The sequence below is a fragment of the Zasmidium cellare genome (genome assembly GCF_010093935.1).
Source record: "Zasmidium cellare ATCC 36951 unplaced genomic scaffold M409scaffold_44, whole genome shotgun sequence".
Taxonomy (NCBI): Eukaryota; Fungi; Ascomycota; class Dothideomycetes; order Mycosphaerellales; family Mycosphaerellaceae; genus Zasmidium; species Zasmidium cellare.
The window spans coordinates 79,550-94,407 of NW_022986988.1; the positions used below are offsets into that span (position 1 = coordinate 79,550).

The window sequence follows — 14,858 nt, forward strand, 5'->3', positions numbered from 1 at the left end:
CGCGCCGCCCACTCTCTCGTCTGCTGCATAACCGGAAAGCCCGACTTTCACAAACGTCGCAACTATTCGGCGGGAGAGTATACTTGGAAAGTACAACGTATAGGGAACGAAACGAATGTAAGAGGGTTAAATTTTCTGTCCATCGACTTTCACGTTTTAATACATTCCGTCCTTGACAAAGGGAGGAAGCTAATATGCATGTCTTACAACTCATCATAGTCTGTCCTCACTTAGACAACTCCTACAACGGTTTGACGTTGAGGTGCTTTGAACAATGTACTCACCATCAACCCCTGAAGAGGAAAGAACGCTGTTGCTGCGGTTCACGCTGAGCACACATATCGACTGCGAGATAACAGTAGAGGAAGAGAAAGCAACGAAAAGAAGGAAGAAAAGAAAGTGTTGGACTTCACCTGATGCCAGAAACGATTTCCCCAAACAATGTACCTACCATATCACATCATACGATATTAATCCCCCGGAGGCCCATCCAACCACAATTCCAAACTCACCTATCCTCAAAGAAACTCCCTCCCACTGGCTCTAGACCCATTGATCCGAGAACTGCCCCGATACGCCTCAATCACCTCATTCTCCGAAGGAGAAGACCCCGAGAAGCGTGCAGAGGCCCAGAACGCCTCGTCTTCATCCTCATCATCCGGTCGACGGGAGTAGATCGAAGACGCGACTCGCGGGTCAAAGTTCGTTGTTGCGGGCGTTCTTAGGAGACGAGCTGTCTCGTGGGAGTAGGCTGATGAACCGGTTTGTCGAGAGCGTGTACGCAGGGGCTCTGGGATTGCGCATCTGCGGGTGTAGGGTTGTTGTTGGCTGTCGTCGGGGAAGAGAGTGTCCATTGCCTGCTCGTCGTACGGGTCATCGAAGGGATTGTGCGGAGTCGCGGTCGGAGTCGTTGCCGGATCAATAAAGGGGTCCTCAACATCCTGCAGAGCTTCAGCAACAAACGCAACATGGTCATCCTGACCCGGTGAGCGAGGTGGACGAACCGCAGCGGTCTCACCCATCTCCTTCGTCGATGAAGGAGCAGATCCAGTAGCTTCAGCAACGTACCCATCCACCCAAGGCCTCTCTCCACACCTCGTCTTCATCCCCTTACTCAGCGCCACCCCCGTCTTCCACATCACCTCCACCGCACTCAGCTCCTCCTGCCTCCACTGAATACACCCCTTCAACGACACCTCAAACCACAAAATCCGCTTACTCTTCTTCCAATTCCTCGGATCCAACCGCGCGATCATGATAGCCCCCAGCGCGATCATCGCCTCTGGGTTGCGAGCGATGCACGCGAGTCTGCACGCGGCGCATTTGTGGTCTTCGTAGCTGAAACGTATGCTGGGGGATCGATTGAACAGCTTGCGGAAGTCGTCGGGTTTCGTCCAGATGGCGTTGACGTCTTGTAATGTGGTGAAGGGGAGGTCTTCGACGCCATCCCAGGTGCGGAGACTGGATGGGGTGAGTTCTTTCTGCACGGCTTGGAGCAGGTCGATGAGGGGCATGGGGTTTAGCTTGTGGTGGAGAGAGCAGAAGGTCGAGACTTGGGGGACCTTGGCTCGAAGGTGGGAGGGCAAGTCTGAGATCATCTGCTTCGTGACTTGCCGGTATGTTGACGCGTTCGAGGCATCGGGATCGGGCAGAGCATCGAGGATAGGGGCCATGAGTTCGATGTCCGTCTTGGAAAGGTCTCTGTACTCGTGGGGTGGGGATCGGTTGTGGTGGTGATGGTGACGGTGGTGTCTGTTTGAACTGCTTCTCGAAAGCATCTTGAAGTTGGTCAGTGGAGTTATGTATTTGCCTGCAGTGACTCTTTCTGGTTCAACCTGTTGGAGATGATGATTGCCTGCAATCGTCAGTAGGAGAAGTCCTAAGATCGAAAAGGAAGACGTTTCGAAGAGCAAGTCCTGAGACTTGCAGCGGCCACGGCGTAGATATATCTTTCTGCTAACTCTGCATTGACTGGGTACAATACATTATGCTGCTCTTTGACCAAAAATGAAAGAGCTTTGTATGAGGTCTTTCACCTCCTTTGTTTCCTTGAATCAACTTCTGTTTCGTGCCATCCAATTGGTCCCATATCGTTTCATTCCGCCTTTTTGCTGGTGGTGGACAAAGAAGTTTCGCTGAAAATGTTCCGCCCACTTCGCCGACTGAGACGCTCGAACGCTAAGACAAAGAATATGCTGAAGGCCTCAATCTCGGGCGCTGGAAGGAGCTTCTGGTGGTGATATCCGTGGTCCTCGTGGAGACTTTCGTAATATCATCAACGTCTGCCGCCGACCTTGAGGCCTGCGGCAGGTTTCGTGCATAGGAAGCACGTGAAATTCGATGGCAATGCTGCTGGATCCAGTCCAACGCAGGAGGTATGCACCCACTGGGTGCACGAATGACACTGGATCAAAGTCTGGCCTCTGTCGCTCGTAGTGCCGCAGATGCATCGAACAAGTCGGCTCTGTTGAGCGGGCTGTCGGCTTCTTTGAGATGAGTATGGAATGTCCGATGGTGGATGAGTTGGCGAGACACTTGACTGTTGGGACATCATACTCCATCGTCGGTTGTGCTCGTTCAAGGTACTTCCAGCCCAGTCCATCTGCGAATCGTCGACATTGACCATAGACTGTCGTCGATCCGATGGGACATCCATAGGTGCAGTGTCAATGGAAGAAGCCGCGTTACTTGCTGCACGTCTCTGGCCGTTTCGACTTGGCGTCTGCTTGCGAAGACTTCCTCCACGACGAAGCTGAGCAGCAGCAGCAATAGCAGCTCTGGACGGCGTCACCTTCATGGACGCCGCCGAAGAAGAGCGAGGAAGAGTCAGACCCTCTAAGTTTTCGACTGGCGGGTCAAGCTTGGCCGCTTTCGATTTCCTCTCTTCTCCTTTTGCGAAGCTGAAAGACGCACTTCGGCTGGGCGTCTGCTCCTCCTCTTCTGACTCGTCATCACTAGAATCGCTATCAAACAAGCCGGGGTATCTTTCTCTCATTGCTTTCTCGGGACTGTCGTCTTCTGCTTGTGTCGTCTGTGTCCTTGCGCGTCCGTTCTCGTCAACGGTCAGTATGACGGAAGCTCGCGATTGCGGTTTTGGTTTCTTCGTCTCTGATATGGATCCTAGAGAAGCCTTGCCCGCACGCTTGAGCGGCGAAGCGGTTCGAGGCGGCTGCAGGACCGCATTGCTCCTGGCAAGTGACTCTCCTCCTACTGTTGGATGCGCGCTCGAAGGTCTCGCGGTACCAGTCGTATTGCTACGTCGAAGCTCGCTTTTTGAGACAGGCGTGATGATGGCATCGGCCGATGTTGCGGTTTCTGAGCGCTGGTGATCTACATTTGCGCTATCCTTGCGCGCCGCTGCAGTCTTGCTCGCATTGTTTCGTGCCTTGACCTGGCGAGGGACGGATTGTAGTACTGGGCGCACCGGAGAGCTGTAGACAAGTGAAGGATCTACGCCAGTTGCAGTGCTGACCGGAGGGGGTTGCGGTGTCTGGTTGTTAGCCATTGGCGCTGCAGATGCCGGCCTCTGCATGGGGGCTTGTACAGGGAAGCTGCTCATCACAGGGGTGTCGAAGGCTACGGGCTGGCCATTGTTCTGCTGAATTGGCATGGCCGGCCAGCCCATTGCGCCTGTCGTTGCGGGTGCAAATGGATCATCGAGCATGCTCTGCTGGTTGTACACGTGCGGACTGGCGGTGTGTTCCCACAACAGCTGTGTCTGTGGGAATACTGGAGCTGATGCTGGCCCCAAGTTGCCGAATTGGTACACATCAGGTAAAAACTGCAGGTGAGGAAACTGCATATGGTTGTTCGGCATGCCTTGCATCTGTGGCTGCGCAGTGTTGACCTGTTGGGGTGTCACGAACCGCCTCGAGGCAATCGTCGAAGGAGTCCCAAACGCAATGGGCTGACCAGGCGTAGGTTTCTTCACAGAGGTCCCTCTCGTCGGCGGTGGGGTCTGCATGTGAGAAGAGTCAAACGCCATGGGTTGGCCTGGTTGAGGTGGAAGTGCCTGAGAGTAACCGTATATCGGGCTGACCACTGGCGCTTGATATCCCGCTTGACTGGGAGGTGGCATGACCTGCCCAGCGATAGGGCCGCCGGATTGTACGTTGGCGTAGTAGTTGTTCCTCAGAGTATCCGACGATGTCTGCTGCGCTCTCTGCATCGAAGCCATGGAGGGGTATTCGGGCTGGCGTGGGGTGGCATAGCCAGGCATCTGCGGCGTCGAGAAGGCATCTTGGAAAAACTGGGACGGGAGAGTCGCAGTCTTTGGCGTTTGGAAGTGATTGTGGTTGAAGGACGCCGAAGTGGGCGTCGCTGTGGGACTGGGAAAGTTCCAGTCGACCGCACTGCACGCAGGACCTGTCAGCGCAGAGCCATGTTGCCCAAGTGTGCATATCCTACCCATTGTATGTGGGATCGTATTCCATCTCCGTGTGCCGGCTGTATCCCGCCCTGGCAGGCTCTGCAGCACCCCGTTCACAGTTGCGAAGGCAAGCGTGCAGGCCTAATGCATCTTTCGTGCTTAACAAATTCGAGAGGTGTTGGAGAGCGGTGGAAACGGGCCGGGAGAGGGAGTTTCGGAGTCAGCTGGCGGCGGGCAGAGCAGAGCGATGGAGAAGCAATGGAGGATAGGATGTCGGCGAGTGCGAGGACGTCTACTTGATTACGATCCTTCGGGAGAGTCGTACAATAGGACAGATAATAATCACTGGACGGGACAGGAACGAGACGGGCGAGCGAGCGGTACTGGGCTGTCTTCTCCTGGCGAGCGCTGGTGCTGGCAACGAAAGCAGTTATTCCAAGGCTGCAGGTACCTGACAGGGTATGGCTCGGCGGACGCAGTGCATCATTGGAAGAGAAGTGCGCGCACGGTTGCGCTGCCGAGCAAGGTACACACGGCTGCACCAAAGTAAAAGCATGCCATTCCTCGGTGGAATCTGCTGAGGTTGGCGAGGAGATGTGAGCAGCAGCAGCAGCCCGCCGGAACGAGAAGCCTGGTCTGAGCACCCATGGCCAATTGCTGCTGGCCTACCCGTTGTGCCACTGACCGCGAAACGGTCAATCAAAGCCCCATCTCACTGCGACGACCACATTGATTATTGTGCCCCGTGAATTGCTTAATCGGAGCAGGCGACTTCAGGCACGCCTGGTGCATCGCCAGCCTGCAGCTCGTCGAACCCTTTCGCTGCTCCAGCGAGCGCTCATGTCCTATCACCGCATCCAAGTTGTCCAGCGCTGCGGCCGCTAGCAAAATCCACATGTCAGCTCAGCCCAGCCCCATCAAAATCTTGATTGATCAACGCCCCTTCTCGCCTAAAGTCTTCGATTGAGAATCCATTCACTTAACACACGGCACTAATCTCCGTCCCTGCGAACACCCCTCTCCCCTCCTCCTCCACTTCTTCAGCACACGACAACCATGGCAGGATATCTACACTTGCTTATCACCGTCATCACAATCGCCATATCGTCCAGGCGTCGATCATGATCAAGATTCGAGCCCCTCCTTGCCCAAACGTCGACAAGGTTACTCCGGATTGTCGGGTCCCTTGAGCCCGATTGATGCTGGCCCGGACGACGCCAGTAATGATGGCGTGCTGCAGCCGAGCGAACGTCCTGTCTTCCTGCAAGGTACACAGATATAATTCCACCGCCTGGTATGCGACCACAGAGTCATGTCAGATTTGACTTACTACTGCACCTCTCCCTGCAGCTGGCTGCTGGTTGACATGATGGACGTTTTGTGCCACCATGAATCGTCCGTCTCATCAATTAAATGTCGTCCCGGAGCTGTCATGCCGCCACATCCGCCCAGCTTCTTGAAGGACGATTTCTGGGACGAACAGGGAGGTTCGGCGGCCAGCACCTCTCTTCACGGCCGGCCTGCTCGCTCGCTCGCGTGATGATTTAGACTCTCACCAAATCGATCTGAAGAGGGGTCCATGTTCAGAAAACTCTGGTAGCTTTGCATCTTGCGAAACATCTTCGGGATCCTTTGGTTTGCGCTCTCTTCGATGTTCGAGAGTCTGTTCCACTCGTCCTTCACCACCGTATGAGAACGCAAGTCTGCTCCTTCCCCTCCTGCAGATGGGCTTGGCTGTGGCTGTGGTTTCACCCGAGCCACGGCGTCACGACATGGCGACCATGCGAACGTCTCGTAATCAATTCTCCTTAGCATACCGCTGGCACGACTCTGCTTTTCGTCATTCCCTCCTGCGCTTTGCATATACATATACCCTCCTCGATCCGGTCAAATTGGAACGTATGCAATCACCATCTCTCCGACTTTTAAGAAGCGACTGCGCCGCTGATTGCACCTTAAGCTGCTTTGACGGCTTGGGAGTAATGGGGATGAAGACTCCACTTTGAGCGGAACACCGACACGAACGATATAATAATAATACTACAAATTTGTGTTCGGGGAGTCGATGACGATGGGCTCTTCATGACATGAATCATCGTCGAGCTCAAGTTTACGCTTCTGAACCGAGCCTGGAAAAACTTCAATCTATCGAGTCTATTTCGCTGCCGGACGCCGACGCTGCCCAACAAAGCATCTCCACTATCAAACCTGCTTCTCAGGATCTCCCTGCAAATGCAAATGCCGCTGCCGTGAATTATCATTCTGTTGCTGTTGCTGCCGTTCTTCAATCCTTCTCTGCTTCTCTTCATCCTCCGCTTTCTGTCGCTTCAACTCCTGACACCACTTGCTATTCGCCCTGATACGGTCGCCGTAGCGAATAAACACAAAAGGCACAATCCCCATCGCTATGCTGACGAACCCGAGCAGACTACACGCCCACGAAATTCCAAGTCGTTCGTACATGGGCCGGGCGGCGAAAGGGATGATGACGCCGAAAACGCTTCGTGAACATGATGCTGCTCCCATGGCGCTCGCTGCGAACACTTCGTAGCTGTCTACCACGTAGTTGATCAAGGCCATGAAAATAAGTAGAAACCCGATGCCAAAAGGTAGCGCTGACAGCGTTGGAACGATCCAGTGAATGCCCGGCCTCGCTGTCCATCCCAGCCAGAAGAGGCTGATCGCAAACAAAGGCGCACCGAGACACGCAACCGGCAGACGAACATACTCCTCCTTGTGCGACCACGCCGGCGGTGGAGACTTGCTCCTCGCCTTGTCGAGATAATGTTCCCAAAAGAGGTAAATGCCCCCAGATAGGAAGGCGCCCACTCCAATAGGGATGAACGTCAGGCCTTCCTGGCCTGCAGTGAAACCGTAAGTTCCCTGGAAGATGATGGGGTATGCTTGGAAGTAGATGTAGAAGATTGCGTAGGCGACGCTGAGGTACAGACAGCTGAAGAGGATGATCCATTCGAAGAGGAACATTCGCACGGGACGCGTCAGGACGACGGTGGTGAATTCTTGCCAGGTTTGCTTTTCAAGTTCGCAGGGCGCGACGATGTTGGCGTTGCCTGTTTTCTTGCGGAGTTTCTGTGCTCTTTGCTTCAGTAAAATCGGGCCGTAGGTCTCTGGCATGAAAATGACGAAGGGCCAAGTCACGCCGGCGATGATGAGAGCGACCCAGTACGACCATCGCCATGAAATGGTGGCAATATACCCACTGATGATGGGTCCAGCTAAAGGTCCCCAAGTCGTAGCGGCCATGAAAGCGACCATAGCTCGTCCGCGAGCCTTTGGGGTGTTGTAGATGTCGGCGTACATGCCACCGATGACGGAGACTGGTGTTGATGCTCCTATGCCTGTGAGGAGACGCATGATGATCAGGCCTGAGAAACTCGGCGCCAAAGCGCAGCCTAAGTGGAAGGCAGTGAAGACGACGAAGGTGGCCACGACGATCCATTTTCGTCCAAAGGACTCACTCATAGGAGCGAAGACCTGTAATGTGTTAGCAAAGCATTCAATCGAATACCTCCCACACGTACCAACGGCCCCAGGACATATCCAATAAGATAGATCGACACCGGCAACACCAACAACGACTGATTTGTGATATTAAAGTACTCGCTCATTTCCTTGGATGCCCCCGATGGCAAGGCACTACCAATTGTGCTGTTCATGACCAGCGCCATACAAGTAAGCAAGACATACGTCTTCCTTCCATTGCTCCAGTTATACGGGTTCTCCGGATCCCCTCTGGTGAAGGACACGATAGTGTACTCGTCGTTGTCGTGCTGGCTCGGACATCGAGACGAAGGGGGAGAAGATTCTCTGGAATTGTCTCCGGATTTGATCTCATTCTTCTTTTCCAAATCATGCTCTTGGCCAGTGGCTCCGGTAGAGTGAAGATTGCTCATGGCACCAGCGTCAGTACCGTCCCCGGCAATGGAGCCCGTGGCTTTTTGTAACCCCTCGCGAACTTCGGGTATGGGAGTTTGCTCCTCAGCTACGTCTTGTCTGGCGATCGGACTCATGGCGAACAGACAAGAAAATGGAACCACACATTTGAGACGCGGTCGATGGCATGAAAATAGTGGCGTAGATGCTGTTCCAAAAGTCTTTGCAGTATGTTGAAAGAGTGAGCTACATTCTACGATCAGCTGGCTAACGACAGCCTCTTACCGCCACTCAACGCAATAATGCGAAGCTCTGGTAGTCCGCAGCTCCAGGTGTACGGTTAATCGGCATCGATCAAATGTCTTGGGTTCTGCTCGTCCCCAGTAGATCGACCGCCAAAGCCGACCTCGGCTACCTCTTCCACGCCCGCGTTCGCAGGTACCCGATATGGGCGGCCAGGCGGAAATGCCTCCGTTCTGCAGTATCGTATCGCATCACATCTGCAAGATGTCCACTAATCCCGTGACAGCATGTGTAGCACAGCAAATGCTGAACAATGCATGCAGGTCGACGAAGTTGATCGTGTTTTGCGTGGCGATGTTGCACCGTTGAGGAAGACATGCTGGCCATGTGAACGGTTCCCGGGGTTGCTCCCTTGCATCTCATGTGGCACTGCTCATGCCTCGAGATTGATACTCTTGCCAAAACGGCCGTAGAGTGCTGCTTTGAGCTCCTGCATCTCCTCGCGAAGTTCCGTCAATTTGTCCTCGACGGTGGACACTTCGCCTTCGATGCGTTCGACTGATGCAGAGAGCAGTTCTTGCACTTCCGGCACGGGTAGATTGAAGAAAGTGTCGCCGATTTTGTATCTGCTCTGGTCAGTGTTTCGTGTAGTGCAAGAAGATTGGGACGCCGCACGGGACTTTATCGTCTTCATCTGCCAGTTCCAGCTCGGTCGAGACTTCCTCCAAATCTTCCTTGTCCTTCTGTAGGACCGTCAGTTGGCGCTTCAATCACAGCACATCAATTCACGTACCTGCTTTGCTTTGAGCTCGTCTTCCAAGAGTTTGTGGCGGGAATGAAGTCTGCTGAAGCGATTGATCTTTTCTTGATCTTCACGGCGGACCTCCTTCTCCTCTCCCATCTGCTCCTCCTCCTCGCGGGAGAGCTGGAATAGTCAGCGTCATACAAGTTCTAGTTGTCTTCGATTACCGACCATTCGCCTGGACAACATCTTGGCGTCTTGTGATAGTAGTTGAGTTGCAAGTCAGATGTTGGCGACTTCGTCAGAAGATTGGGGGCACGTGCTGCGGGCGCTTGGACCAAGTCTCAATTCTGTGCGGAAGATCTCAGCACGCTAGCCGGCATAAATACCGCCCAATCTCCTTTCCAGACCTGTTTCCTCTCCTCTCCATACTTACCTTGAGAGGGTGTGCTCGCTCATGAATGGGTTACACCTAGTCATATCTCCTGCATTGCACAGCGCGGTGAGAAGTGGCTACAAGTCTCCTTCGGGGGCCTTGGTCTCGTAATTTTTGCTGGCTACCCGCACGGCATCTCGCTGCTGCTCGCTTTTTCATCACGTCGTCGCCAATATGGCGCGGCCTTGGAGAAGAGGTCGAACACCATCACCAGCACACCCTCGAACACCCACCATCCCACCTCATGTCGCCGGCATCACCATCACGAGCTCACCTCACGCAACTGCTCACACCTGTTGGTGACACTGCTGGCCGCTCATCTCGCATGTCCACGAGCTCACCTTCATCGCGAGTGGCCCATACCATGCCATATCACTTCCACGACAAGGCCGGCCCAACTGACTGGTCCCTCGGTCGCTGCATCGAGCTCACTGCGGCTTCATTTGGCACGACTCGAGATGTGCAGCAGCCAGCGGAATGTTGCTCTCATCAGGCAGCGGCTTGACAAAGATGGGCGTCAGACTGAGAGACGAGTGCACAGCGCCTATGGATAGACACAATCGAGAACTGGGCGATATGGCGAGCTTCACATCTCCGCCGGCGCCTGTCTTCATGTATTCTATAGTAAATCACAAGCTACATTTGCACCTCCGAGTGGTGGTGGAGGATGCAGCGAGACCGCCTGTACCTTGCTCTGAGACACATATAGACCTCAATACTTCACACGATAGAATGCAACATGACGACCAGGAGCTTCGCATGTGAGAGCAGTGCTTTTCCAGTGATATTCAGAGGGCCGCGATGATGCGTCGCGAGCTCAACCACCTCCCCAGCCAGTTTCGAAATCCTCAAGACAAATTCTGAACTTTCTCTGGCCCGCAACTTCGACCTCAACACACCACCACCCAACTCACAAAATGGCCATCCGACAGCGCAAAGCTGCGGTTGAAAAGCCAAAGCCCGTGATCGAGGAAGTCTCAAGCTCTGAAGACGAAGCTCCGGAGCAAGACTTCCACACCGAACCTTCAGACGAAGAAGACGAAGACGAAGAAGCCGTTGAGCCTGAAGATGCGCCAGAGGAGTTTCACACCGACCCCGAAGATGCCAGCGACGCCTCGCCACCACCGCAGAACGACATCCCTCTTCTCCCCACGGCTCTGCTCAAGGCCAAGCCCAGCACACCTGCGCCGCGCATCGAGTGGGAATCCATGTCGCAGAAAGAGAAGAAAGCGCTTCGAGATGAGTTGGGCGTGAGCATGCGAGAGCTGCGCAGTGAGGCACAGAAAAATGGCGTGCTGGATGCTGGAAAGATGGCGCAGCTGAAGAGGGGGATACGGCCTGCTGAGCGGGTTGCTGGTGGAAGGATAGCAAAGAGGAAGAGGAGGGCTGGCAAGCAGGCTAAGCCGGAGAAGTCAGGCAGGCAGAAGTTGATGGAGCAAAGGAGTCGTGAGACGAGGAAGAGAGGTGTCAAAGGGAGTGATCAGAAGGTGGTGAAGAAGAGGAAGGGTTGAATTGAATTGGGGTATCTCTGATTGAATATGCACAAATTGGACGCCCACACCGGACGCATTACCTGCAAATTGCTGCTGCCATCGTAATGCGAAATCTGCTCACGAACACCGACACGTAGCCTCAGCAGCGTCGCACCATGCCCTCCATCTTCATCATCAAAAGTCCAACAGCAAGCCAGCGACGACCTTCTCAAGATCCTCCACCTCCAACCAGCCGGCGTCCATATCGCTGCACTCGCCCTTCGCCGCCGCCTCCTTCTTCTCCGCCTCTGTCCTCGCAATCGCTTCCCTCACGAAAATCTCGATGTATTTCTGCAGCACCTGGATGGCATGCGTGTCGATCTTGGTGTTCTTGTCGGCGAAGGCCTCATGCAAGAGTCGGACCAAGAGAGGTTGTGGTATGGATGGGATAGAATCAGACTGTGAGGGTACGGGTGCTGCCTCGTCATCATCAGGCGGTTCGTTGTCGTTGTGGGAGGATATGGACATGGGCGATGGATCTCGCGTGGGAGTCTTGCGTCGAGGAGCGGCATTGTTGGATGCTGGCTTCTGCTTCGTCTTCCTCTTCGTAGTGGCAGCCAGAGGATTATCTTCTAATGTCTCCGAGTCCTCGTCTTCGCTGTCCGCTCCCCCATCGTTCTTCCCAGTCCGCAAGGCCTCAGGATCGTCTTCATCTTCCTCGCTATCCTGGATAGGTACCGACTTGGCACGTTTGGCTGCAGGCTTCTTTGCCGCGCTCTTGGGCTTCACAGACGACTCAGACTCAGTCCGTGGAACTTTCGAAGGTCGCAACGGCTTGAATGCAGGTGTCTTGCGCTTGGATGACGGATACACGACCGACTCCTTGGGCTCCTTTCGTGGCGCCATGTTTGCGATCTATCCATGTCGTGTTCTCAAGACGTGAATCGGAAGCTCTGTCAAATGTTCCTAGCGTTGCAGTTTCGCGTTGCGGGGAGGCCTGAGGCGGGGTTCCGAGATGTTCGACTTCACTTCTTGCGCCTCACTTCTCGCCATGACAGCTCAGCCTTCTACACTGCCTTGTGTAACATTGACGGACGCTCATAGACGCTCCAATCTCCTCGCGATCCACGATGGCTGCCATTCCACATCAAGCATACGTGCTGTGCGACGTTTTGCGCAGCTCTGCCATTCTTGACCGTGAACACTTGATCTCCCACAGGCGTCTCAAAGCCCCTATAACTCTTTCCGAGCGACATGTCAAAAGCGTCGAAGAGAAAGGCCGCGCGAGCGAAGAAGTCGGCGCCGCTGTACTCACCACTAGATCGCACTGCTCGTGAAATACGTCTCATCAACATCATGCCCCTCAGAGAAGGCCAGCCGGACGATACGCTGATTCGCTGCTCCATGTACACACACAGACTTCGGCGGCGCGATCAACACACATACGCAGCATTGTCGTACGTTTGGGGTGACCCAGATGATACGGTCGAAGCTCAAATCAACGGCCACACTCGATGCATCACGCGCAACCTTTCCGAGTTTTTGAAGATACTTCGAACTTCCTACGGAACCTGCAAGGCCAATGGCGAATATGCGTTACCTTCGATCTGGGCTGATGCTTTGTGCATAGATCAAAGCAACATTAAGGAGAGGAACCATCAAGTGGGCTTGATGCAGATAATCTACAGGCTCGCCTCGCAGCTCGTTGCATGGCTTGGGCAGCCGTTAGAGGATTCATCCACGTTCCTCAACCAGACACAAGCATGGAGGCCCGGGTATTTTTGTTATACCGAATGGTGGGGTGGCTGTCGTCGGGATTGTCGTCGGGACGGCGATACTCCGTATGAGCGGACTGTCGACAACCTTACATCTCCTGAAGTCGTCGAGGGCCTCAGACGACTCTTGGATTCAGCTTGGTGGTCAAGACTCTGGGTCATACAAGAGGTCGCCTTGTGTCTGGACGTGATCGCGTTTTGGGGCCAAACCCAGTTCTTCTTCTCGCACCTACAACGCTGGCTTCAACATGTGGTCGTTAGCCTTCTGAGGAAGAAAGACTATATCAAGGGTGTCGGCACGTCTGATCTCATCAAGACGAAGCTGCCTTTTGGATATCTGGCTGAGAAACGAAGGGCCCTAGAGATTGTACGGTTCAACCTGCGAAAAGAGCTACCGGAGCTCAGCACCCATGAGATGCTGGACTGCCTCAGCGCAGTCTCTGAACGCCAGACACTCGAGCCTCGGGATCGTGTCTTTGGTATCCTGAGCCTTTTTCCTTGCAATATCAACGTCAAGCCTGACTATGCGAGCAGCCTGTCGCGGGTCTTCAAAGCTGGCGCATTGGGCTTGATGGAGTTCATGAAATCGCCCGCAGTGATAATGGTGGCGGGTCTCCAGACCAGGACAGAGAGCGACTTGGCCTCGTGGGTGTCAGACTTTCGTCTCATGCAAGAATTTCCTAAGCTCAGCGGGCATGCTGATGGACAACGAAATTTGCCACCGGACTCGGTCTATTTTCACGGTGTGGAACAGCGGTTATTTGTGCAAGCACTGGTGATAGACAAAATCACCTGGACCAGTCCTTGTATGCCGAAGATTCCCAATCACGACATCTCAGGCGCCCCTCGATACGCTCAGATTAGGGCGACATTGCGCAAATGCCTGTCTATACTTACGTCTGGTGGATGTCAAGCGGGCGAGTTCGAGAGAACATCAGCCATCTGTGCCGCCGTCATGACCGGCAGGCGCCAGAATTGGGAGTCTCTCACCTTGGGCGAATCGCAAGCTGACCAGTACAATGTCGATGCCGAAACGAAAAGTTCTCTCGTGGAATGGCTTCAAAGGACAGAGCCACAGCCCTCTGACCAACAGGCTGATGACCAGATAATGCTTCAACAACTCACGGAGGTTCTTTCTCAGCAAAGTGTATTCATCACCAAACAAGGCAGAATAGGCAAGGTTCCGCTCGTGAGGCCACGAACGGGAGACTTGGTCGCAATCGTGGCGAAAGTACCGCTGCCCTTAATCCTGAGACCAAGACCAGAGCATGGCACAAACGTCTACGAGCTGGTCAGGACATGTGTTTATTGTCATACGTACATGAGAATAACAAAGTGCGATGGTAAAGCAACTAACATCTATGCTACAGGCGTCATGTACGGCGCAGCCGTCCGAGAAGCAGCTATGAGGAAGAACGGCGACGACACCAACGTCGAAGGGGTCTATCAAGAGATCGTACTCGTCTGAAAATATCTGCCCTTGTGATGTGACTAGACGAGGAAGGTCTTCGAGCTCCTCCTGTAGCGACGCACTCGAACGAGTGAGGACCCGCGAGAATGTATTCTGCTCAAAGTAGAAGATAGATTCCCATGATTCGTAAGTAGGTACTTCAAAACGGCTGGAATGCGAACAGAAAAAGGCATAATCGCCGTAACAGACATCGAAGATAAGATAATGGGTGCTATGCATTGCATTGTACTTCGCGCGAAACGAAACGAATGGTACACATTTTCGATCCTAGATCCTGTAGCATGATTCCATAGTAGACGAGTCCTCCAGTTCCAATATCAAATATCGAGCCATCTTCTTCTAGCGTATAGATATATCCCAAACCCCTTTGTCCGATCGATCTAGCGACTTGGACCTGCCTGTATGTTCACGCAATCATCATGATCCGTCTCGTAACGAGCGATCGAAATCATATAA

General features: G+C 53.8%; 6 protein-coding genes across 6 annotated transcripts; 2 read left to right on the plus strand and 4 right to left on the minus strand.

Annotated features, from left to right (window-relative positions):
• Nucleotides 1-518: 518 nt before the first annotated feature.
• M409DRAFT_70039 (uncharacterized protein) lies at nt 519-4,433 on the minus strand (the record flags this gene model as incomplete). The annotated part of the gene is made up of 5 exons (XM_033818542.1): nt 519-1,054; nt 1,115-1,761; nt 1,821-1,855; nt 2,534-4,352; nt 4,408-4,433. 5 exons carry the CDS (start codon nt 4,431-4,433, stop codon nt 519-521), a joined length of 3,063 nt encoding a protein of 1,020 aa, XP_033661842.1.
• Nucleotides 4,434-6,571: 2,138 nt separating this feature from the next.
• Nucleotides 6,572-8,400, minus strand: M409DRAFT_70041 (uncharacterized protein; the record flags this gene model as incomplete). Its single annotated transcript, XM_033818543.1, has 2 exons — nt 6,572-7,864; nt 7,912-8,400. 2 exons carry the CDS (start codon nt 8,398-8,400, stop codon nt 6,572-6,574), a joined length of 1,782 nt encoding a protein of 593 aa, XP_033661843.1.
• A 539-nt stretch (nt 8,401-8,939) lies between these two features.
• Nucleotides 8,940-9,407, minus strand: M409DRAFT_70042 (uncharacterized protein; the record flags this gene model as incomplete). Its single annotated transcript, XM_033818544.1, has 3 exons — nt 8,940-9,132; nt 9,182-9,249; nt 9,300-9,407. 3 exons carry the CDS (start codon nt 9,405-9,407, stop codon nt 8,940-8,942), a joined length of 369 nt encoding a protein of 122 aa, XP_033661844.1.
• A 1,194-nt stretch (nt 9,408-10,601) lies between these two features.
• On the plus strand, nt 10,602-11,195 carry M409DRAFT_28561 (uncharacterized protein; the record flags this gene model as incomplete). The annotated part of the gene is made up of 1 exon (XM_033809093.1): nt 10,602-11,195. The coding sequence occupies one exon, from the start codon at nt 10,602-10,604 to the stop codon at nt 11,193-11,195; it is 594 nt and encodes a 197-aa protein (XP_033661845.1).
• A 156-nt stretch (nt 11,196-11,351) lies between these two features.
• On the minus strand, nt 11,352-12,062 carry M409DRAFT_59484 (uncharacterized protein; the record flags this gene model as incomplete). The annotated part of the gene is made up of 1 exon (XM_033814209.1): nt 11,352-12,062. One exon carries the CDS (start codon nt 12,060-12,062, stop codon nt 11,352-11,354), a length of 711 nt encoding a protein of 236 aa, XP_033661846.1.
• A 348-nt stretch (nt 12,063-12,410) lies between these two features.
• M409DRAFT_59485 (uncharacterized protein) lies at nt 12,411-14,399 on the plus strand (the record flags this gene model as incomplete). Its single annotated transcript, XM_033814210.1, has 1 exon — nt 12,411-14,399. The coding sequence occupies one exon, from the start codon at nt 12,411-12,413 to the stop codon at nt 14,397-14,399; it is 1,989 nt and encodes a 662-aa protein (XP_033661847.1).
• Between the last annotated feature and the right edge of the window lie 459 nt (nt 14,400-14,858).